The sequence below is a fragment of the Thermobia domestica genome, chromosome 11, assembly GCF_964235325.1.
Source record: "Thermobia domestica chromosome 11, izTheDome1.hap1.1, whole genome shotgun sequence".
NCBI classification, from domain to species: Eukaryota; Metazoa; Arthropoda; class Insecta; order Zygentoma; family Lepismatidae; genus Thermobia; species Thermobia domestica.
The window spans coordinates 230,900,987-230,925,536 of NC_137464.1; the positions used below are offsets into that span (position 1 = coordinate 230,900,987).

Here is a 24,550-nt window from a genome sequence, read left to right on the forward strand (position 1 = left end):
TCCTGTGAACTACTTTTTAAATATTATTTTTATTTAGTTTTAATTACTGTATGTTAGAATTATTTTGTTTCTTACAAGCTATTTTGTTTATTATTTAAAGAGTAGTTCACAGGAAACCAAAACAACATGATACGTAAACAAATGCGGTTGAAATCGTTCCCTAGTCGCTACATTAACTTCGATTTTAGGGGCTTTGTTATTCTGATAACACTGTAATTTTCTATGGATGGCAACACTGAACATTCTTCAGGTTCATATTTTCTGTTGTAGAATAGCATTATCTATGATTGTGGTAAATTGTATTTCATTATCTCCTTTCACTTATAAATATACACAAGCAAAAGAAAAATGGTAAACTTTTATTGAATTTTGTAAGGCTGAATTCTGAAGTAGGTTCAAGGTCATCACTAACTCAATCTGAGCTAACGATGAGGAGAAGTTTCTTATCATAATGTACTGAATGAGTTAATCAATGTAACGAGTGTGTTATATATATATGTCTATACAGTAAAATTTTCTAAGGGTGTTATTTTTCTCTCTCACTTCATATTCTCCCCGATAGACACCACCTTTATGTAAACACGGCGGTGAATTACTACGAAAATGGCCACTCATGTCGAATTCGCTAAAACTTGGTAATCAGACGAAGAACATTCTAAAGAAGAGAGAAGCAGTTCTTCTAAAGTCAAGTTAGCAAAAACTAAAATGTTTAGTACAACAGTTTAAAGCTAATTCCAAGCATACTCAGTGTCCTTAACGGTTAGCATACTGCGAATAAAACTACTTTTTAGATTAAGATTACTCTGTAGTATAGTATTCTGAAGGATAAAATAGTATCCCGGCTGGATCTCCGAAGCGGGAATACAATGAATGATCTTAAGGGGATCTTATACCTTTTACCACCGGTTTCTCAGTCTCCATAAGATAACATGTAAATTTTACTTCATGAATATCTAACGAAATATGGTACGTAATAACTTAAAATCTTCCATATGAATTGAGAAAATCAATAGAAATTAAATAGTTGTTTCAATTTCACGCTTAATGACGTAGATCGCGAGTAATGAACATTTTTTGGTAACATTGTAGTGGACTACATATTACATAGTGGTTGAATGTATCTGCTCCAATTTGGTCTTCACGAACAGATGTGCTGCTGACAGGCAAGGATTTCCCTCCCCCTCTCAAGTCCTTTTCCAATGGGTGTGGTAGATTGGCCCGGGTTGCCACCCTCGTCCTATTTGTTTCCTTCGTTTCTGCAGAGCAGGTAGATTTTCTTGTAAACGCCAGAAAGAAAGAACACGACAATTTGAACCCTTTGCTTCTTACGATTTTCTGCTGCTGCATTAGTTGGTTTCACCTTTATAGTAGCACTGCCTTAACTGTAAAAAATATACTGTGGATAATAGGATCAACAGTTCGATACAGATCATGGCTGAAATTTAGCGTTCCTTTGCAGTACTAAGTTTGTATGAGACATTTATATGAATACAAAATACATAATTCCCTCTAGTGACTGGGATTTGAAATTCGTAGCGGGTAGTTACTTCCACTTCCTGGCAACATTATTCAAATTTGCAGGAAGTAATGAAAAATCAACTTTACTTCAAGATCTATTCAACAGAAACGATGGACTGAAACCCATGAACCAAATTGCCTGTGAATAAACATACGTAAGTAACATTTCAAAAATACAGCAGCTCTTCCCGTTGGTAAAGTGCCTAGCTTGCTCATTTTGGAGCACGGATTTCGAGTTCGATACCCGTGGAAGAGCCTTGAAATTTCAATGCGTTACTAGGAATACGGATCCCACTGAAGGCTTTGTAATCACCAATCTCTTACAACACTGGTGCAGAAAGGGAAACTAAACTCTAAACCCACAAAGCCAACCAAGCTAATAAAGGACGGACGCAGTAATTTAGACTACGTGGGCGATTTTATGTTTCAGACTATGGTCATAAATATAAGTAGAACTAGGGCTTCGAACATTTCTAGTTCTTGTTACTCGAAAGTAAGTAAGTGTAGTATATACACATGTTGTTAGGAAATAACTTTGGAAACTAAATCCTCACACGTAAACGTGAAAAAGCCTATAGACCAATCTTGGTGCGCAAATGCGTTATTTGTGATATAGTCCGCAGAAAGTTGGTTGTAATGGTGCAAAAAATAAATAACTAGAGAGCGAAATGTTGGATAAGTGATTATTTTCAACCTAGGTTCTAGTGGATATAGGAAGTGTGTCAGTTTTCCAGGATTCTCCAGGAAAGCGCTTGCATTTTCTTCTACTTCTAAAAATAAGAGTAGTTTCCTGAAGGGTGAAAATTAGGGGGGAAAAGATTTTCTCGGAAACGTCTCCAACGGATTTTGTTTGTTTCATACATCAATATTGTATTTACAACCCTATACTTTGTTAAAGTTTTTAGAAAAAAAAAAGAGAAGTATTTCAGTCTTGGGCTGAGTTCTTTTCTGACGATAAAAAAAGACCCAGGCCATTCTGTTTGTAACCTGACAGTATATTGTAACTCATTTGTCCTACAAAGAATCCACGGTGTAGTTTACTCTTGGAAATAAGTTTCGATTTTCTAAAAATCATGACCCAGACAACTTTGTTAAATAAATATTAATAACCGCAAACCGGTCCAACTCGAGGTCAAAGGTCAACTAGCTCTTTTCGCTCAGAATCAAGACTTTCATTACAAAAATGTGTAAGCGCTTACGAATTTTATTGAAGATTATGTAATATAATTGGTTGTCATAGAATAGCATAATTGAAGGTTATATACTTCCAGTTTATCCTAACTTAGCTCTAACCCAATCTATCTTAGGCTCTTATCTATTTTTTAATTGTAACTGTATGAACCAAATAATATCTCAGGTGTTTACAATTTCTTATCCCTTATTACAAATCTAAAGTAGATTTAACTTCATGCAAATAATTTTATATATGTTTCCATAACTCACAATCCTTTGTTCAGACGCGCTACTCGGTTTGGCTTAGGCAATCTTGAACAGTGCTGAATGGGGAGACTAGTAAATAATTTGTGCTCTACTGGCAACTAGTTTACGTACGACATCGAGTTTGACTTATTTTATGGTTTAAAAAATAGAGGCCACGATTATCCATAAGGTAAAGAAAGTGGTTCAAAAACAAGTAGCAGTGCCACGTGTACACCACGAAAAGGAGTTTGGTCTCTGTGGTACGATATTTTCACAATTAATATTGAAACTGGAAATTGTAGTAGATTTCTACCACTTCAAGTTTTAGTAGAAAGACTAGACTAGAGACGAAACAGATTCTTGTGACGCCTAATTGATTGCAGAAAACCGCTTTTGCTGTCTATTACAGTTTTTATTCTATAGCTATCACCGTTAAAATCGGAAGTGGTTGATTTCCATCTCTTTTGGTTTGAATAGAGACTCAAGATTGAAGATGGTAGTTATTTTTAGAATGCTGAATAGAAAATAAAGAACCGCTTCTTGCTTTTATCATTCCTATTCCATGAAGATCACTATTGAAATCGGAAATGGTTAATTTCTACGACTTCAGGTTTCAATTAAAGATCACAAGAGAAGATGAAAGGTAGACTTGAGACACTTGAGAGCTACTCGATTGGAGGAAAGCGCTTTCATCTATTTTCTTTTTTTACCGTTTTTCCTCTACGTAGATCAATATTTATTGAAACCAGAAATGATAGTTAATTTAAATCATTTTCGGTTTTAGTAGAGAGATAATAATAGAGATTAAATATGTTCTTACGAAGCACAAAAACGGATCTCACTACATATTACTGTTTTCGATTTATGGTGATTAATGATCAAACCGGAATTGTTTCTTTAAACCACTTCCGGTTTGAGTACATGGTTTTAATAACAAACTCAATTCCTGACTCTTGACTCTATATTTTGATCAAATTTGATGATGATCCAGGAAGTGGTTCTTTAGTTAGTTTTTTTTTTCTGTCACACACGGACAGACATGCACGTAAAAGCAGCTTTGGTAAACCAAACTAGTTATTAAAAAAAGAAAACTTGGTTTTTGCCACCCCTGCATACAATTAATTCGTTCTAACCGCAGAAACTTCATACTGTGGTTTTCTGTGATGAATAATATAAAACGAAAAGATACCTATCCATCCAGACAACAAAACAAATAGGCAAATAAGAAACATTTAGACTGTCTTTGGTTGTGTAGTACTACAGTTGTCAGTAGCAGAGGTGAAAGCTGTTCGGAGAATCCGTCCGCTTGAAGCAACAGAAGATGTTGAAAAGCAATCGGAAATATATGTTCGATACAGTGGTTTCAGAGGTCATTATCTTTGTTCTATAGTTGCCGTCGTAAAGTCATAGGAACTCAGTATGGAAGTGGGGATAGGGGTGGGAAGGAAGGCTGCTCAAGGCATAAATGATTATGATTATGAAAATGGAGGTGGTAGACACGAGTTTTGCTCCTCAAATTAGCACAATGCATTTCTCCCCAGCATGTGTTCTTCAAAGAATGTCACTCGTAGTAATTTATGAAGTATGAAAGTGGTCTTTTGATCCTTTACCTGAAATAGTGATTCCGTCATTACGGAAATAATTATTACAATTAATCTAAATAATTAAGTTTAAAATTGAGACAACCATCTCCTTTGTATTGCTCTTTGGCATTCGTATAGAAAATTGCAAGTTTCTAGGTGCAGTAGTTTGTAAGATATTTATGAATTAAATATTACATGTTGCCTTATGGAGATTCTGAAGCCTGTGATGATGGGTAGACATCTCCTTAAGAACAAAAAGCAGAGAGATGATAATTTTAGAATGTGAGTCCTGAGAAGCATGTACACCCTATTCCAGTAATATATGGGGTTATTCAGAAAACGCGCCACTTTTGGATCGTCTGGAAAATTTTTGTTTCTCGGTTGCCGACATTGTTTTATATTGTTGCTCTACACACAAACATTCCGACTGTCATCTTAGTTTGAATTTCTCACATTTCTTCACTCTGTGTTTAGCCATGGAGCAATTTACTATAGCGCAAAGTGTGCTAATTGTGAAAACTTTTTATCGCGGCGAAATGAGGCACAGTATGAATCAACAGTTTGCAGACTTACGAAAAAGTTCGTTGAAACGGATTGAACAGTGAGGGCGTCGTCGTAGTGCTCGTTCTAAGCCAAACATTGCGGTGATTCGTGACAGTGTTGCTGTTAATCAGGAAGTCATAGCGAATTTCACGAACAAAGTAATTGCATGCCAGCGCAGTGGAGGAGTTTTATGTTCGATGTCATTCACCATACCTGAAATCGGAATGTGTGATGAACATGTTTATGAATTTTGTTAGTCTGTTTTGAAGAAAATAAAGCTCATAATTTGATGTAACAAAATCGGCGGGCTTTTTGAATTCATACACTGAGGAATATATGATTGTATAACCGACACCAGGTTATAGCAGTATTTTTTGTGGACGCTCTGTATATTTCACAAAGACAGTGATCATTTTCTTCGATTTGTACTTTATTCTGCGACGCAAATAAGTTCTTTCTTCGGTGGGAATTGCTTCCTTCCCACGCAACTGGACGAAGAAGTCTCTCATTGTTTTCTCATACATATATTTAAAACATTGCTTTTTGGTGAGAACATTTCAGTGACCGACGAACTTTTTCAGTGTTTCTCCCTGACTTATTAATATGTTCGTATATATTCTGCAGTTATTTGGAACTGAATTAAGTGTTTTTTTAATCATTTACGGAAATACTAGCTGACCATATGTTCAAGTGACCAGAGTGACGCCAGTCACATTGCTTTTCCGGTTCCTTATCTGTACTTTCTCACGCCCGAGTTATCGCAATGTCTCGTGCATCGTGGCCAGTGGACTAAAATTAACATAAATTATTTTCCGTATTCTGTTTGCATGTGCATACAGATGATTTAACTGAGTGGTTTTCAGAATAAACTGCCAACACTCTTCAGTCAACCATTGCAGCTCGTATCTCGAATCTTGGTGCTCAAGGAGTTTGACTCCGGAATTGTGTGCAGCCACCACGCATGTTGCGTCGGGAATCAAGTATAAGTTGGTGTTAAGGGGCACAAGCTATTAGCCGGCGAAGGACGTTTTCTTACGGCTAGTCCCAGGTTCACATACCTTGTGCGTACATGTAAGTTATAAACGCGCCTTCCAACATTAGCATTCTACTTTGGAGACTTTTTTTAATTTGCTGGAGACTTATCTTAACGGTTCAGAATTTTGGCGCAGCAACTAGATTTCTACGTGGGATTATCCCGGCAACTTTTCCCCCAGTGCTAATTCCCCAAGTGCGTCAATGGTGTGAGAAAAGCATTTATAATGAAATTTCAGACATAATATGCTATATATAAATCAAAGTATTAAAGGGCTACAGTGCATTAAAAAGGCAAAACGTGATTTTAGTAATGAAGATTATTATACATATTCTGTGTTAAGTGTTGTGATCATTTCTTTCCGTTAGTTTTTTTCAATCCAGTTTGTTTTCGTTGTGTGTGTGAATGATATTTGTGTGCGTTATGGTCTGGATGACCGTCTGATCGTCCGTGAGGTTTTCGAGACGAGACATCCGAACCTCTCGGCGCCTAATGCTCATCTCATCACAGACCGACAAGCGATTTGGAAATAATTTGTAATCCCTTCTTGGAGAGGTCCTTCAACGTCCTACTCAGGTAAGTTTAGGTGTTAGGAGAATAGGCCCCTACTTATTGGTAGGACAACGAACCACGAATAGCGACCCGATACAAGGTTGGTTACAAATAAATGTCCACCCGAACAGAGACCTCAAATTGAATTTGTTATAAATAAATTGCCGCCCGAACAGCGACGCGACACCTGGGTGGTTATAATTGCATACCAAAAAGTTTGACCCAAATGGTTATCGAACTCACGACCTTATGATTAGCAGTCTTGTGATTTATTATTTAGCTAACACACATATCCCTGCCGAGCTCATTCTAAGCAAATATATCTTAATTTCTAAGATTGGCATTCATATCTGTTGCTTTTTGTCCTTCATTTTTTCATTCTACTGCGGATGCGAGACTTTACTATCTTTCTTTTCATTAGAAATGTTATTTTTATATATTTAAATGTAAATGACAAAATCAGCATGTGCTCACATGTATACATAGTTTCGAAATATGATATCGTTACATATTTCAATGAATGTTACTATTTCCTAACATTTCAACGTACCTTATTAGACAGAAAATAAGAAAAATACATCTGGACAATTCTTCCCGATTGCGAAAGTTTTCTTGTAGGCTCGAAGCTGGTATCTTTAGTTTATGTTTCAAAGAAACACGAAATTGAACTTGGAGAATTTTCAACTCAAAACACTGATAATTAATGCGGTAATCCTTTTTGGAATAGCGGATACAACGCTGAAGGATATCATATACTGAGGAAAGTAGGATATTTATTGTACATACATTAACGCTTGAAGAAGTTAGATTAAACAGAAGTAATAACTTGTCAATAACGTTTACGCTTCTGTACAGGAGATTAAACGAACATGGCTTAGGAACAGGGTACTTGGTTAAAAACAGTATCGAGAAACATCGTTGTTCAAGTAATATTTTCAAAAGCATGCATGACGGTGTATTCTAGGAGTTATATCTACTGCACGAACTGCATCCACAGAATCTAGAAACGGTACTCCTTGACCTGATGACGAAACGCCAGTAAAGGAAAGCAGCATTGCATTCTTTTGTTGCTACTAGATCCTGCTTACGATACACTTGCTGCTCTGCGCTAATGCAGAATAATTATTCGATTTACCATTGTTGATTGCTTCGTTGGTGAGTTAATTAGATGAATTAGAGTTTAGTGTCCTGTTCAGCACTGAGGCTATAGAAGACAAGACTTGAAGGGAAATATCTTCCTAAATACTAGTCACCGCAGCTTGCTCGTTTTCAACAGTCCAAAATGATGTTCTCTCGAGATTAGATTTCACAAGGAAAACCAAAAGAAGTCATGCGTTTTTAATATCCATGCAGACTCTCGCGACTTTGTCCTTCACGTAAAAATGCAACGCTGACCACTTGGCCGGGTGGTACGAACTCCTTACGAACAACACATTTAGGGTCAGGTAAGACGATATGTATCGATTTCTTCTTCGATTTTCTTATTTGAGGCTGTGAGACATTGATAAGCCCTCTGTGTATTGTTGATTTTCAATGATCTTCTCCTTCTTTGACCGTTTTATGTTAGGAAAGCATTTAAACTTGCGATAAAGTCTTTCCGTAGGCTTTTCGCAACAGCCTCGGTTAAAAAGCTATAAAGATTAACACAAACCTTAATCGTGTAACGCTGCCTGACACTAAATTTATAACGTTATGCTACGTTCAAACATCTGTCCACTTCCCAAGTGATCTTCACCTCTTCACCTAACATCTCCAACCAACTGTCATACACAGAGAATATGCCCCCGTGCATTCTGACTGATCGAAGAAAAGAAAGTCTCACTATAGTGTTTCCGGACAGATGTTGCGCAAAATTTTTTGAAACCTGTCGATATCTGACCACAAGGGCGCCGATCCTAGGGGGCCCAGGTCCTCCCCCAAAGCTCATATGGGCATCCGCATTGTATTTATGAATATACAATATTTGGCATACTTTGAATGCAATTTGTCTTAAAATCCTCATATATATATGTCCCCCCTCAAAATTTACAGAGAAATCGATGCCCTTGTCTGACCATCCTTTATTTTGTGTAAGATACTCAAAGAATTCCTTGAAAATCCACAAATAATTCAAGTAGTCAATTTATGAACTGAAATTATATCAAAGCCATGGCCAATTTAACATGCTTTATTTTAAACCATGATTTTAAAAAGTAGCCATACGCTTCTCCTTTAAAAAAAAAAGTAAACTATTCTTATCTCTAAAGTAAAATAAATCAATTGTTCTTGGGTTGTTCAAGTAGGTACTTCATTTCAAGCCCCAAAACTAAACTATCGTACTATGGTTTTGTTGAGAGTCTTTTTATTTTATTTTTTTTTAAAAAAGTAGTGATTTGCTAAGTTTTTTTGTTTCTATTTTTCCCTCCCCCCCGACACTTTCCAACACAGTATATACTGAGTCGTTACCTGCATATGGGAAATGGCTTAGTCTCATTCTTCTGCTTCTTGTCACTCAGGATCTGAAAACAATGTTCCAGCGATTGCAAAGTAGAACTGACGCACTGCTTAGTAGACGGGCCGCTCATAATCTCTACAAAAATACATGTATTTGTATAAACAGAATGAACACTACTGTAAACAAACTAAAGTTAACGTGATAAGACATTTTTATTGCTAGTACGTATTATTATAATATAAAGGTAACCAAGAAAGTTCTGTCGCTTTTTCACACACCATCTACGAACAGCGACATGTTACCTAAGACGTACTTGGAAGATTAAAAATAGTCCCCATCAGCATCGACGACCTTCTGCCAACGTTCTGGAAGGCAATGAATTTCATCGCGGTTGAACTTGGTGGGCCGTAAAGTGAAGAAGGTATCAAGTGCATTTTGCATCTCTACTATGCATTTGAACTGGCGTAATAGAACAGGTGTTAATGGGATGATGCAATGTCTGAGGAGTATGGCGGATGCAATAGTATTTCCCTTCTGAGGCGTAGAATGGTGTCCCAGGGCATCCTAGCCACGTGGGGCTTACCGTTGTCCTGTAACAAGAGGACCCCTTTGCGATTCAGAAGTGCTGGCTCCAGAGTTTTGAGTTTTTCTTGAACACGGCTCAACTGCTGACAGTACACAGATCCATTGATGCTCTAACTAACTGGTAGCAGTTCCTGATGCACGATGCCACGAGCAGTCCACCAAACACACAGGAAGACCTTCTTTTGGTGTAGTGCTGGTTTCAGCTGTTTTGGGACCGGTTCATGGAATGCTAACAAATGATGACGCGCCGTGGAGTTTCGTAAGGACCCCACTTCTCATCACATGTCAACGCCCTGTCCAGAAATTGCTCTTTCCTCAGACGAGACAGCAAAGAAACACACGTGCCTGCTCGCGTTGCCTTCTGCAATGGAGTCAAATCATGTGTGAACTATCGACCAAATTTGTAGTGCTTCTTAAGTTGATGGAGATGCTGCCAAATGGTTTCTGCACTCTCACTGAATTGTAGTCCCAGTTTCTCACATGTCTGGCCACATTTCGCCTCAATTGCTGCATGAAGATTTTCATTTTGTACACGTGTTGGTCTTCCGGCACGTTGTGCATATTCCAGAGTTAAACCACCGCTGCACCGTCCCCGTAGTCATGACACCCTCACCAAAGGCCTAGCATATCTTCCATCCATATGCAGCGGCGTTTGATCTCAGTTTGAACTCGTACAGCATATACGCAGCTATGTCGCTCTGTTTAGGTCCCATGTTCACTTTGTCCTTACGAAAGTTCACGGTGTAACTGAACTGCCACAACCAGGTAGTATGTTGGATATATCCAAACCAACAACTGACCTTCGCCTTATCTCCATTCGCATTTAACTCATGGTGTGAGCCAATTGAACCCAGACCTCCACAAAAGCGATAGAACTTTCTTTGTTACCTTTATATATATATATAAATTTAAACGAGGACAATGAACACAAAGTAAATAATATGAATAAAAGTCAGGAATTGATTTCATTCCTTCGATTGTAGTATGCTGTTAGTGACTTCAATATTGGCAAGGACTAATATACTCATAGTCACTTCCAAATACGTTTTCGTAACTAACGTTTCGTAATCGTTTTGAAATAGATTATTAAATAACTGTTGAAAATATATTAACATAACTTTAAAAGTAAGGTACAGATTCATGGTTTCTTTACGTGAGTCTCCAAAAGGCATTTTGGCTTCTCAGTCTTTACGTACCCTTAAAGAATTAGATAGAGTTCAAACGTTAGGATAAAAGAAACACTGAAAAAGAAGTACAGCGAATATCGATATAATGTTAAATGGCGAAAAACGTTACTAAAGCTCAACTATATTTAGAGCCCTTGCCTTTGCAATTTTTCCCTTCAACGCATCTTTTCTGGTCCAAAAACTAAAATGGTTTGTCATTTAATAAACAAAACTTTAGGTACTCCATCCGTACTTTGTTTTAAACGAACTGTGGTAACATTTAAAAGGTACTGTATCTGATTTCCTTTATTAAGAATATTATATTAATTTACAGAACTGTTGTATAATAGTTTTTCGTGTAACTTTATTACATTGTTATGACTAATTTTTAAATATGGAACAACAAAATGGTGCTTCAAGATTGAAGATCAAATACTTTCTGCTTCAAGATTCATCAATAAAGTGTTGATTCGAGGCTATTTCTCACAAAAATAATAACGTTCCTACTCTTTATATATACATAAGTTTCTGAGAAAATCTGAGAAAATTCGAAGATATGTAATAATATGACATTTGTTCTTCACAAATTACGTGTTAAATACTTACAAATATTTTTCGTTATAAACCTCCCATAAACCAACTGCATTATTCTGACTTCTCCTTCGAAATATTTAATCAACTTCAATTCTGGAAAGTGTTTAATCGTATGTTGAGTTGTAGCTTTATTGATTGAATTATTTTATATAGTAAGCTGATGGTTTTAGTGTAATTTGCTGTTAGTGACTAACGACTTGCTAGAGGTCAGGGGTGAGAATTTGTCAATTTGTGTAGCGGAAAGTGTTACCTGTTAGTTCAATATTCATACATAATTTATTGTTCTATCAATCGAATATCTTGGTATTTGTCGTTACTTGAAACAGAGCACATTAACCTCGCTATTTTTGACCTCTTGGTGTTATTCGTAGGCTTAAACTTATCATGGATAGGTCCTTCATCTGTACGTGAAATTACATGTTACTCGATTGAACTATTTTTATACAATGGCCTGTTGAGTTTTGTATTATTCCAACAAATGTAACGGACGATGTGGTAGAGGTCAGGGATCACAGTTTTCAACTCAGCTAATGGAAATTTTATTTTTTAATTCAATCTTCATAATCAATTTATTGTTCTACCACTCTAGTTTGTTGATACTTTTCAGTACTTGAAAAAAGGACGAGCTGTATGACCTTTGACCTGTTTCGATATTAGTAACCTAATTACTAGACTTAGGCTAATCTTGGATAGGGCCTTAAGCTGTACTAGAAATGCACTTTGTTCTTTTGAATTGATTTTCTGTGGGAACTTGCTGTTTCAACAAAAGTCACGGGTGATCTGCTAGAGTTTAAAGGTGATAGTACCATAAATTCCTCATTACTACATTGTTTCGTAACGGAAGTTATATAAATATGCTAATTTCTGTAGTTAAAGATCGATATTTCGAAAAGTTGCATGCTATACCAGAATTTATTATTCAACTTCTATAATAAAAACTAGCATTTTGACATTTGAGCACGTAATTGATTAAGCGTTGATACCCTTAATGTCGCTTTAATATCTTACAAAACTTGGGATCTCTATCTGTTATCCTACCAAATTTCAATCTCCTATATTTCATCATTTCTATGCAACTCAAAAATAAAATTTATAAGGGAATAGTGTGAGATCTGGGACAGTGATAATATCTCTCTGGTGATATATGTTGTGTCATAGTGGCTGCTAGCAAGAGATGTGCTGGTAACACTTAAAACCCATAGTGAAATATCTGCCAGCTTCTTGACGTACACAAGATTTTAGAAGCAAAGGCACATTTTCCTTAATCGCAGGTAACTATTATGTGAAATGTATATTATAAGAATACTGAATAGTATAAAGAGGTAGTAGAGAATTTAATATAAGAGAAGAAAATTAGGTATTGAAAGTATATTTACGGAATTTTTGTATCATTGTAGTAGCAGCGTTCGTAACGCTATGCTGTTAGTAGTAAATAATGGATGTACAGGGAAGATTGGGAAATGATGAACTCCCTACTCATAATTATGAAAATAATAGGTAGCTTTATTATAATTCCTGTTTCTGCTTGGTTAACACTGTGTTTATTTAGTACTTTTCCACATTTGTGTTTCAGAGAAATGCCCCAAAAGTGGAAGAAGATAAATCCAGACCACACACAAACAGCAAAAAAGTTATAATCTACAAGCCGTAAAGATAGCAACAGAGGAAAAGAAGAGTATACGAGAAGTAGCAAGAGAATACAACATATCGTAATCAGCCCTTGCTAGGCATATTAAAAAAGTACAAGGAAGCTGTTAGGTTAGGTTGTCAAGTAGTTGGGCAAGATGTTTGCTATTGAATAATCGGACAAGGTGTTAAGAAATTGTGAAAACAAATGAAGGGCGTAACTAGTGTAATTATGTAATATAAACAATGTGTAAATGTGTTTAGGTTGGAATGGAGCCATAAGTGGCTGAAGTTATTTGTAGATTGGATGTGAGCCTTAGATGGCTGAGTTTTTTGTATAATTTTCAAAGTTAGTTGAAGTTTAGTTATCTCTGAACCGAAGTGGTTGTAAAGTGTATGTTAATTACCCAGAGATATACAGGTGCATTAAAGAGTTGAGGTAATCAGAAAGTTGCTTTGACATTCATTGGGAATTACAGTAGTTTAGAAGGTTAATTGTAATATGCCATTACAGTCTAATGAGATTATGTTTTTAATAGGAGGGTGCCCGAAATTTTTTGCACCGACTGTACTTGACGTTTAACAAAAAATTTCTGGCTGTTCATATAATTCATAATATTGTTCGTTATTCTATTTCAAATTAACATGGAAAACTGTAAAAAATTCATTACGGATTATAGTTTTGGGAATCAATATCTTTATTTATATATTAAATTAGTTATAAGTCTTGTTTATGGATATGTAAATGGATTATTACAATTCTTACGGTGTCAGTGCTATCTGAAAATATAGATCCACTATTGGACGGAACTCTTCAGATTAAATAACCAATCTAAAATTCGACAGAATTTTCAGGACCACCCTTCACCTCTCTTTAGATACCTAGGTCCCTCTAAAAACTAGTTTAATCCAGATTTTACCAAATTTTATTTGTTTCAAAGCCCCACCGCCAAAAATGCTTTGTTTTGATTGGATGATAAACCCACGCTATGATATTAGGGCGCAATTATTTCCATTCCATGCCGGGAAGTGTTACTGAAGACACTAGATTCGGATCTTCTCGATCAAAAAGTCGAAAAGGGAGCTAGAAAAGCTGCAAACAAGGTAACATTTGGATTTTATTAACATCTAAAATCACTGGAAGTCTTGAGGAGTCATGAACTATTAAATTCCATAGTAAAAACTGAACTAAAAAGCTGAAATAGGAAGTGCAATATAGTGACGCCATGATTTCATCTGCGGATCGCTATGGACAGGATTCCGAAGTAGTGTGATTTGCGTTTTCCTTTTCCTAAAACCGGTTCTGAAGATCAGTGTTTTCCCCTGATATTTTTCACCTTCCAAATTTCCGGCTAATTGAGGGTTACAAGACCTGTCCATATATAGATTTGTTTATGTAGGTAGCGAGTGATTTCTTTTTTTTTTTAACATACATGTCGGCATTTAATTTTGTTGTAGTTAGTATAGTAATCACAATGCACGTGTAAATTTACAGTAAGGGCTCCTATCATACTCCCAAATTGGGAGTACGGCTTCCAGCGGGATGAGTTGAACATGTAGTTTGTTCCGGGTTCCTGCCCCTTCAGGGCAGGGGTCCTATTGTTAGCTAATACTTCGATACGTCCCCTCGGGGCATTGATTAAACTCTTAAGAATGTGATTCAGTAAATACAAGGGCCAGTTGGCCTTGTTTCTTTCTTTCCTTTTCCTTTCGAGCCGATTTAAAATGGTAAAATATGAATGTTTTCTGTGTATATTTATTAGTATAACATGTATTAATGATAGTGATGATTGGTGTGTATTGGCATGATGTGTCTTGTAGTTTGAGTAGTATGTGTATATTTGTAATGTAGTATCAGTGGTAGTGGTAGTTAAGCGATGAAAGAGTGTGTGAGATAATTAAATATGGACAGTGTAGTATTTACTATGCGATAAATTGTTTATTATTCCGTCATTAAGTGAACTCATACACAATATTTAAAAGTGAACGTAATGTAGTACAATAATTCCGTGTACAAGGTCACATTCAGTTGTTCAAGGGTTGATTATATCGTCGCTAGCCCTAGTGTCAAAAGTCAGTACTAACCGCCATTCGCATGTCGATATTCTTAGTGATTTAGTTTCCGTGAAATTGACCTTTCTTTTCGAAATAAAACCTAGAAGGTATAATTCACAGCCTATATGGATGTACAGTTAGGTCAAGTGACCCAAAATTAATATATCCTGAAAATTTCAACATTCTGCTTAGTCTAGAAATCGAAATATTTAAGTAAATAAACTATACGTAATTTTTTAACAGAAGTCGGGCGATATGATGCTAGCTCTTCGCTTTGAAATTATATTGAATGTTCATTTTTCTTAGTGGCTGCAGAATTTCATTGTTGCTGCAGAATTTCATAAACATTAAATATTATCGCAGATAATTCTATTCTCAGTGAACATACGTAGGACTTTTTTTTTAATAAAGCTACCAGGTATTACATAGTATTGTGTGTGTGGTGAAAGAGTCTTGAGTTCGAGTGAGGTTGTCGTGCGGTGATCGGAATGGGAAATGTTTGTAGTGATTATAGATTTTAAAGTGTTATGATGAAATGTGTATATGAGCTGGGCGTAGATAGAGGAGACAGGGTGTTTGTAAAATATAGCGTCGTAATAAATGAAAAGAATGATGATATGAATATAATATGAATATTAATACGAATATGAATATGAAAGTATATGAATATTGTAGTAAATGAATATAGAAGATAGGACACCCATATAGTTAAATGTATAGTAGCCCAGTGAATACTTCGCCGCGTGTTGATATATAGATATTGAATAGATACGTGTAGCTACAAACATCTCGGGTTCTGACCCCTGCACCATAATATCACGCGGACCGGAGGACGATATATAGTCGGACTATGGTAATACTTTGTAGTTTAATTCGTTATAGTAATAATCAACCATAGTAATACCATCTGATAGCATGGGTAGCATCATATAATCGCTGACTAGACATATTGAATAATAAATTCATGGAAAGACAGTAGTAGTTATACCACAGGGCTGTAGTGAATTATATTTTCTGGTCGGTTTTGAAAATAGAATATCCTGCTCTGTGAGATTTTTTTTCTTTTCTTCACGTTACCTACTCGGGCTAGCTTACAATGTTCATGGAGGCGACAGTTCTGACAGGGTTTCGGAATGAAAACAATTAGTTATTGAAATTTATTGTACCGTACCCGGGCATCGACCTCTCCCCCCTTGAATATTTTCGTTTTCTTTTCTCAGTTTTTTAACTAGATAGAGATGGAAATTAATCGATGCCTCAGAATTTAGCGCATTCTGCGAAGGGGAGCTATCGATGAGGTTTGGCCATAGAAATCACCGATCCAAAATTCAGTTTATTTATTTTTTTATTTTGGCAAATCACTAGTTAGGGATATCTTAGCTAATACTTTTACTCTAGTTTCATTACTGTCCTTGAACCTTCTTAGTTCTTCTAAGGGGTCGAATATTTTTTTTTCTTACTTAGAGATTTCAAAATTGGGGACGCAGTTACCTGGTCCCTTCCCTCTCTCCTTTTATCCTGCTGGTCTGGGCCGGATACGGGGCTCGGATTTCAATCTTACAAACAAATTCTTGTGGGATTGGGATCTGATGGACACAGAACTTGCATCCTTGGCAGCAGGGTCTCCCTCCTAGTTTACGTATTTAAGTAAACTACCCTCTTTCGGCATATGTGAATATTTTTGGCTATGAGTTGTTATATATTTAAATTCGATCACTCTTCTGTGTAGTGAGTAGTACTTTAATCTTTCTCCTTTCGTTGGCGCCGCTTTCTCTCCCTTGTCTCTTCCTTCTTACTTCGAGATTTTTTTTTTAATTTCAACCTCCCCCCCCCCCGATTTTGAACTTGTCGCTTACGATTTATTTAACGTACAACTCTGATCTGAAATTACCAGCTGAGACGTTGCAAGACACGATTCATGGATAGAGTAGATAATGATTGGGTCCTCCATCACATTTTGACCTATCGCCGAAATGAACAAAGACTTCGTATTTGACGACACTTCAATTACGAGGCTTTCACCGTCGTCCCTCTTAAGTTTTTTTTAATCCATTAGTCACTTTCCTTTCTGTTTTGTTTTTCGATTACCTTGTAGTTGATCTGGGCCCAGAAATTGTATTTTGGTTTATCTATTTATATCTTTAGGAATGTTCTGTGTTACGTGCCTGCCTCACAAAGTTTTTTTTTCATTATTTAAGCACGAATTGATTATATAAAAGCTAAAATTTATAGACGCGCGGTATCAGATAAAAAATTCAATTCTTTTCAAATGTAATGTTGGAAGTCATTTGTTTTCTTGGACAATGTTGCAACCTTTTCAAAAAATTTATTGTTGGGGTGATTAATTTAAATGTGTGCGCATTTATTATAAATATATATATATATATAGAGAGAGAAATGAATACGTCGAAATGTATATGTAATTAGTATGTGAATATGATTTTAAAGTGAAAGTATGATATTAAATGTATTATAAATATATGTAAGAGCGCTCCTGTCTGTCCCCCTAAACGTGTATTGGTTGCTATAGTTTACCAGTGAGTTTTCCGACGAATTTAAGAATGTAGATTTTGTCAAGAATACCGCCGTGCACTCAAGTAATTTTCCTTTTCTTCTGAATAAATGTAAATGATAACCTCTGTAATTATGTAATGGCATGTATTGAAAAGTAACGGCAGGTCTAAACGTAACCCACATCATAACGAATATTATCCCTGAACTACTAACCTAAAACCATTGTGGAAAGTGCACCTTGAATCCTTCTCACCTGCATATGTATCCTATGACTTGACCAGTTTTTTTTCTATCCTCAATTTGAACCATCATACTCCGTACACCTGTGGAAGATTGTTTTTCTTTTTTTTAAATCCGAACCATGTATACATATATACAAAAGTGATCTAAAGGAAAGGTCTCATGACGTGTCCCAGTGTTGAATAAATAACTTAAAACTATCCAATTAATAAGTTTGGAAATGGACTGTCTAAGAGGAGAAACATCCTCTGGTGAAAGTGATTTTTTCGAAATCCCTAGATGGGTATAAACGTAGCAGTGTGCGATTGCAGATATAAACTGTTAAGAGCTACAAACCAAATATAGTCGATGAATGGTTTTGTAAACCACTATTTATATATATATATATATATATATATATATATATATATATATATATATATATATATATATATATATATATATATATATATATATATATATATATATAAACACAAACTAAGCTAAATGGAGCGAAACGTTTTGGACACTACGACTAGTGCGTGATTTGTGATTTGAACGCTCAAAATTATTAATATTTTATTGCTCAATGTGAGGTAGAGACTCATATAAGTTCTAATACACCTAAAAAGTTTTTTTTCTTTTCTTTCCTCTTTGTCCATTTTTTTTTAAAAAAGTGAAATAAGTGTCTCCTTTGCGTATGTCGCAAATCATAATTTTGCTTTAGCATGCCTAAGATATGATACATGTAATTATATTTTTTTTCTTTTCTTTCCATTTGTCAATATGATTGAATATACAAAAATTTACTAAAATATAACACTATGTACTCTATTAATATATAACCAAGAATTTGTGCTTTTAATATTTTCTTCATAATTATTTGTTTTGTCTTTTCTTTTCACTATGAATGTAATAAACTATTTGTACCCTTGTAGCTAGTTGATTTTCCTTTAAACATATATACACTGTCCTGAGTGAGTGAGCGTGTTGATGCATGATAGATTTAATTTAGGTAATTTCAGTGATATCCTTTGTCATATTAACATCTGTAATATATGTGACATGTTTTAATAGATGTGTTAAGGTAAATAACCTAGGTCATGAAGGACCGCTACTAATGGTTTAAATCGGCTCTAGGAGTGAAACAAAAATAGCAGGATGAGCCTAAATACGACATCTTTCTTCCAGGAAGTTGAAATTCTTATTGATACGATACATAAATTTATATTGAGTTTATAAGTCTGATTTTTTTTTTCCTCTTGGCTAATTCATATGTGTGGTCGATCCTAGAGAACAGAGTTCGGATGCTGGATGGTTATCAATCACCGGTTGGAATAACAGTACAAAGAATGATTTCACTTTTCTCATCTCCAGGTCTAGGTCTGGGCAACCCCACGATCGTGGTGCCTGGAGCTAGGTCTGGGTGGTATGAGGGAACATGTGTCTATTCCGAAGCATTCCAAAATTGATTAGTCGTTAATAACATTTAGAATGATTCATCTTTCAACGACTTTCCCGACCTTTTACTATATTTCCGGAATTATCCAGTAATCTGTTTCTTATTAAAATACCCTCTGTCTTTTTCTTTCTTCTTTTTCTACCTCCTTCTTTTACCCTTCTACTTTCTTCTCTTTCTTTTTTATTTCTGAATGAAAGAAAACGGAGTCATGACTGAGAGTAGTCGCTATTGGCACGGTCAATAAGTTGTTTCGATGAGTTTTCTTCGGGAGTCCGATATGGAATAATTAACAATAACAAAAAGTTTATTGGAATTTATTTTATTGGAGAATAATCTGGATTTCAATTAGTAGGTGATGTTTCGTAATCGCCCTCGTTCAAAGAGAATTAATTTTAGCGACTCCTCTACATTACTATTTTCTTCGTTTACTACATTTTTTTACGTTATCTTTCAATTGGCGACCGTCTCATCGGACAGTTACCATGGAAACAATTGTTTTCCCTGGTAACGGATCTGAAATTATTTAATAAACACTGTTTAGAATCGAGCACATATTGACTTGGCCACAAAAGGTGAATAATTAAAAAAGGTCACAGTGAGATTAAATAATCATAGTCATTGGCTGTTCTGCTATCTTTGTCTCTCTCTGTAGAAAGGGGGAAATGAAGGAATTTGTCAAAGTGAATTCTAAAATTTGAAAATGCTGGAAGTTGACCCAAGGAGGGAATTAGATAGGAGTCCCTTAATTTATGAACAGTACCTGAATAATAAGTATTGTTAGTCTATAAGTATATAATTGCATGTGTTTATATTGTGTCTTTTTTGTATGGAAGCTATGGCAACCAATAGAGAGGTTGTATCACACGAGAACGCGGAAGTCTCATGTACACAATGTACTTTAGAAAGTAATGAGAAAAGAGCTCGCGTCTCCCGCAGGCTAGTGAGGTGTCACGAGTGTGGGCTGAAATGGATTCATTTCAGTTGTATCAATTTAGAGGATACTGCTGAAAATGCAGAAAAGGTCCGGGCTGGTGAGATAGTTAAATATTGTAAAGAATGTGAGGGGAAGCTCCACCAGTCGCGTGAACCCATGAGTTTATCCTCTGAGAAAGAAAATGAACATCCCGATTCAGACGGTGAGCGAGGGTATAGTACCCCGAAGAACCGAGGCCAAATATCTCCAGTGGAGATATCTGACCTCGATGATGATGAAAGAAATGGGGATTCAATTGGTGATAAAACCAAAGAAGAGCAAAGGAAGACTGTGTCATCTAATAATGACGCTCTCCTCCTTTCATTGCAACAAATGCTACAAAAAATAGATGAGAAAATAGATAAAAATAGCCTGGAAATGAGACGCGAAATAAATGAAAAAATAGATGAAAATAGTCGGGAAATGAGACGCGAAATAAATGAAAAAATAGATGAGAATAGCCGAGAGATGAGACGTGAAATAAATGAGAAATTTGACACCTCGAAACGAGAAACCGAATCTCGATTTGAGGTACTAACCAAGAAAATCGACAACATATGTTCGGACTTTGCTTCCTCAATAACTACATTGAGGGAGCAAACGTCTACTGAAATTGATTTGGTCAGATGCGAGGCTCAGCAATCCCTAAAGCAACTTCAGCAGGAGACTGAGGGTAAATTAGATCATGTAAATTCTGAAATTGAACAAATAGATACCAAATTGCATAAAATCAACAATAAATTAGGAACACAGCAGGCCGAAATTGATAGTTTAAAGTCAGCCTTGTCAGATTTATCATTGGAAACCAAACTGGAAGAAACTGATCAAAAAATTTCGAAAATTCAGAACGACATAGTAAATATTCAAAAAGAAATAACAAAACCTAGTCGCGGAAAATCAGAGGTAACCTATCCTTTCCCCAGTAGCGATTCCTCAGAAATATTACCGGCTATAACAACTACCTGTAGCGCGGGAAAAGAAAATTTAGTGTCAGTTGATGCACGGGATATTGCGACGCACTACCCCATGCATCGGTCAGAACCAAAGTCATGGTTTAATTCCAATAGTGTGCCGAATCAGTCGAGTGTTGTGACAACTACGGTCACTAGCGTGAGTGCTCCCTCTTTACATGGAGGTATACAATCACATAGCGTGTTGCCGGGAAGAGGAGATGGGTGCCATTCTGAGTCGTTGTTCACGAGTGCGATTGGTCCGGGGATGGAGCCCAACATATTTAATACGACCAATAGAATCCCTTTCAATTACATGAGTAATTATAACACCGCTACGACGTCGTCGGTGGTAAATCCGGTGACGACTCCGATTGTACAGGATAATATGTTAATTCCCAGTAACTATTCCCCTGCTTATGTTAGTATGGGTTCCAAGGTTTCACTGAGGGACATCGAACGTTTTCCCACGTTTGATGGGAATATCACTAATGGACAGCCTCGTGTTTTCTTGCGTAGATTGTAGCAGTGCTTAGAAATGTATCGGCTGACCGATAGAGAACGTTTGCAAATAGTTGAGAAACTTTTAATTGCAGCATCAGGCGCGTGGTTAGCTTCTATTAAATATAGAATCCATACGTTTGACGATTTCCTGATCCTTTTTAAGGAAGAATACTGCAATGAACATATAGAGAGGCTTCAGAAACGCAACCTCCAATCTTTAAGATATGATCGAGCCAAGTATGGGTCCCTTTTGGACTATGCTTGGAAGATCATAGAATTGTATTACCAGATCGCAGAAAATCCATCGCAAGCCGAACTAGTAGACATCATAGTAAACGCTCTTCCACCAGATGAGTCGCGGGCTATTGCTTCCCACTTGTGCCAAACGGTGCCAGAAGTTACATCACGCCTAGCTGCCCTGTGTGGGAAAGAAACTGGAGGCCCACCAAAGAGGTATTTCGCCCGACAAGCGAAAGTTGTGAAACCCGTGAAAAGCAAGGCAACGGCTAGTTGCCAAACGGACTTTCTGAGTTACACCCAAGCTGGATCTCGTTATCCGAGTGGGAGTGGCTCAGAAAGCAATCAATATAATGGTCGACGGCTGTACCGTAACCGACCGATGTTTAATAATCGCCGGGGTTATCGCCCCTATGACCGCACAATAGGGGAATCGAACCCGAATAGGGACGATAATAGGAGGAACTTCAACGGGGCGTACCGGAGAAGAGAAAACGGTAATGGTCAAGGCGGTAATGTTACTAATAATAGTCCAAATAGATCTCAGAATTCTGCCCCTTCGCAAATACAGAATAATGGCGGAAATATAATTCTAACAAATGGAGGGACTGATAGTCGAGAAACTAGATCCTAATGTCATTGGATATGCCAGTCGACGGGTGAAACCCTATGAGTTGTCTCTTTCAATATCTCAGCTGGAACTCCTGTCCGTCCTGTTCCTTTGTGAACATTTTTAGCACTTAAATTATTGAAAAATTGCGCTGTATTACACAATTTAAAAGGTGAAAGTATCGGAACTCACAATTTCCAGAATCTTAAGCTTTTCAACTGTACCGAGGACAAAAAACGGGAACTTCTATCTCAATACCCAAAGTAAATGTTACACTGTCTCATTTGAGTGCATGAGAGTATGAGTGAGTAGTTAGTTTATTAGTATTAATACATGTTAATTCTATTCAACAAAATTTTGTTATTCAAACAAAATTTTTTTTAACGACGCCGGGGAACTGTAATATGCCATTACAGTCTAATGAGATTATGTTTTTAATAGGAGGGTGCCCGAAATTTTTTGCACCGACTGTACTTGACGTTTAACAAAAAATTTCTGGCTGTTCATATAATTCATAATATTGTTCGTTATTCTATTTCAAATTAACATGGAAAACTGTAAAAAATTCATTACGGATTATAGTTTTGGGAATCAATATCTTTATTTATATATTAAATTAGTTATAAGTCTTGTTTATGGATATGTAAATGGATTATTACAATTCTTACGGTGTCAGTGCTATCTGAAAATATAGATCCACTATTGGACGGAACTCTTCAGATTAAATAACCAATCTAAAATTCGACAGAATTTTCAGGACCACCCTTCACCTCTCTTTAGATACCTAGGTCCCTCTAAAAACTAGTTTAATCCTGTTACTGAAGACACTGTTACTGAAGACACTAGATTCGGATTTTTTTTACGTTTTCTTTCATAATTAAGAATAAATACCTTGCACTAATTTTTGACGATCTAACAAATGGCGCAGTCTTGTGAGATGGAACCTACGTGTGAAAGTATACTTCGAGGTATAGGATACCTAGGTGACAAGGAACTTCGTATGTGGATTTTAGAGGAATTTAGGAAGCGTGAACTTGTAATTTCTCAATTACAAGAAGAAATTCAGCAACTGAAAACGAACCAAAAGAGAAGCAAAGGTTCATTATAATCATTATTGTACTGACTGTCTCAAGTGTAAATTGAAATCTCGATTAATTAATGGTAAATGTAACAATTGTTTCAAAACACACATGAAAAATAGATGTCCAGCTAAATATCGTAGATGTTTTGCTTGTTCAGCCATTGGTCACTACGCATACGCTTGCACTGCCAGCTCTCGAACTACAGCAGTGATGCAAGAATCAGGCACCATGTCTATAAATTTAATAAACAAAGATGAATCAGCTGAAGATGAGAAAATCGCATTATGGACTAACACAATTTCAACACATTCGAAACCAGAAAAGTATACAGCTGAGCCAGGTAGAGAAGCAAATTTACTCAAGATGTTGGAAAAAGAGAAATTATTCATGTAAGAGAAGTTAGAAAGAGATTCTGTGAAGAGTAGAAGAAAGCCTAAGAAATGCAAGAAGAGTGCAAGTTAATATAAACAGTTGATTGACTCGGAAGAAGATGAAGTGCGAGACAAGACTATGGAGTCGGAGAAAAAAGGTTTCAGTTCCCCTAAACTAACTCGAAGAAAAAGCATGAGGAGTGAGACATCAGCTGCTACTCTACGCAACGGGGATAATGGGCTGAAAAATCTAATGCTCAACTTGGAACAGAAGTTGACAAAGTTTATTTTCAGGGAACTAAAAGGTCGAGTTCAAGAATTTAAAGTGGTATGGATCAGAATTTCAGAGATGGAACGCAAGTTGAAAAGGTTGGAAGAACGGGAAAAAAGGAAGAAAAAGTCAGAATCTCAAAATTAAAAATAAGAGTTATTGTTTTCTGCTGTGTTTGGCAATTTGGTTTTCGGTAACACCCGAGAGAATGTTAGGTTAGGTTGTCAATTAGTTGGGCAAGATGTTTGC

At 36.3% G+C, this 24,550-nt stretch overlaps 2 protein-coding genes across 2 annotated transcripts in view; one reads left to right on the forward strand and one right to left on the reverse strand.

The window, feature by feature from the left end:
- Positions 1–13,134, forward strand: part of LOC145664805 (proteasome subunit beta type-3-like) — a 107,434-nt gene extending 94,300 nt beyond the window's left edge. Inside the window, exon 5 of the mRNA XM_081731767.1 lies at positions 13,001–13,134. Within this exon, the coding sequence (XP_081587893.1) occupies positions 13,001–13,064 (64 nt within the window). The 3' untranslated portion in view covers positions 13,065–13,134. The remainder of the gene's footprint in view (positions 1–13,000) is intronic.
- Positions 1–24,550, reverse strand: part of LOC145664804 (uncharacterized) — an 82,546-nt gene that overhangs the window by 14,875 nt on the left and 43,121 nt on the right. Inside the window, exon 5 of the mRNA XM_081731766.1 lies at positions 9,094–9,217. Within this exon, the coding sequence (XP_081587892.1) occupies positions 9,094–9,217 (124 nt within the window). The remainder of the gene's footprint in view (positions 1–9,093; positions 9,218–24,550) is intronic.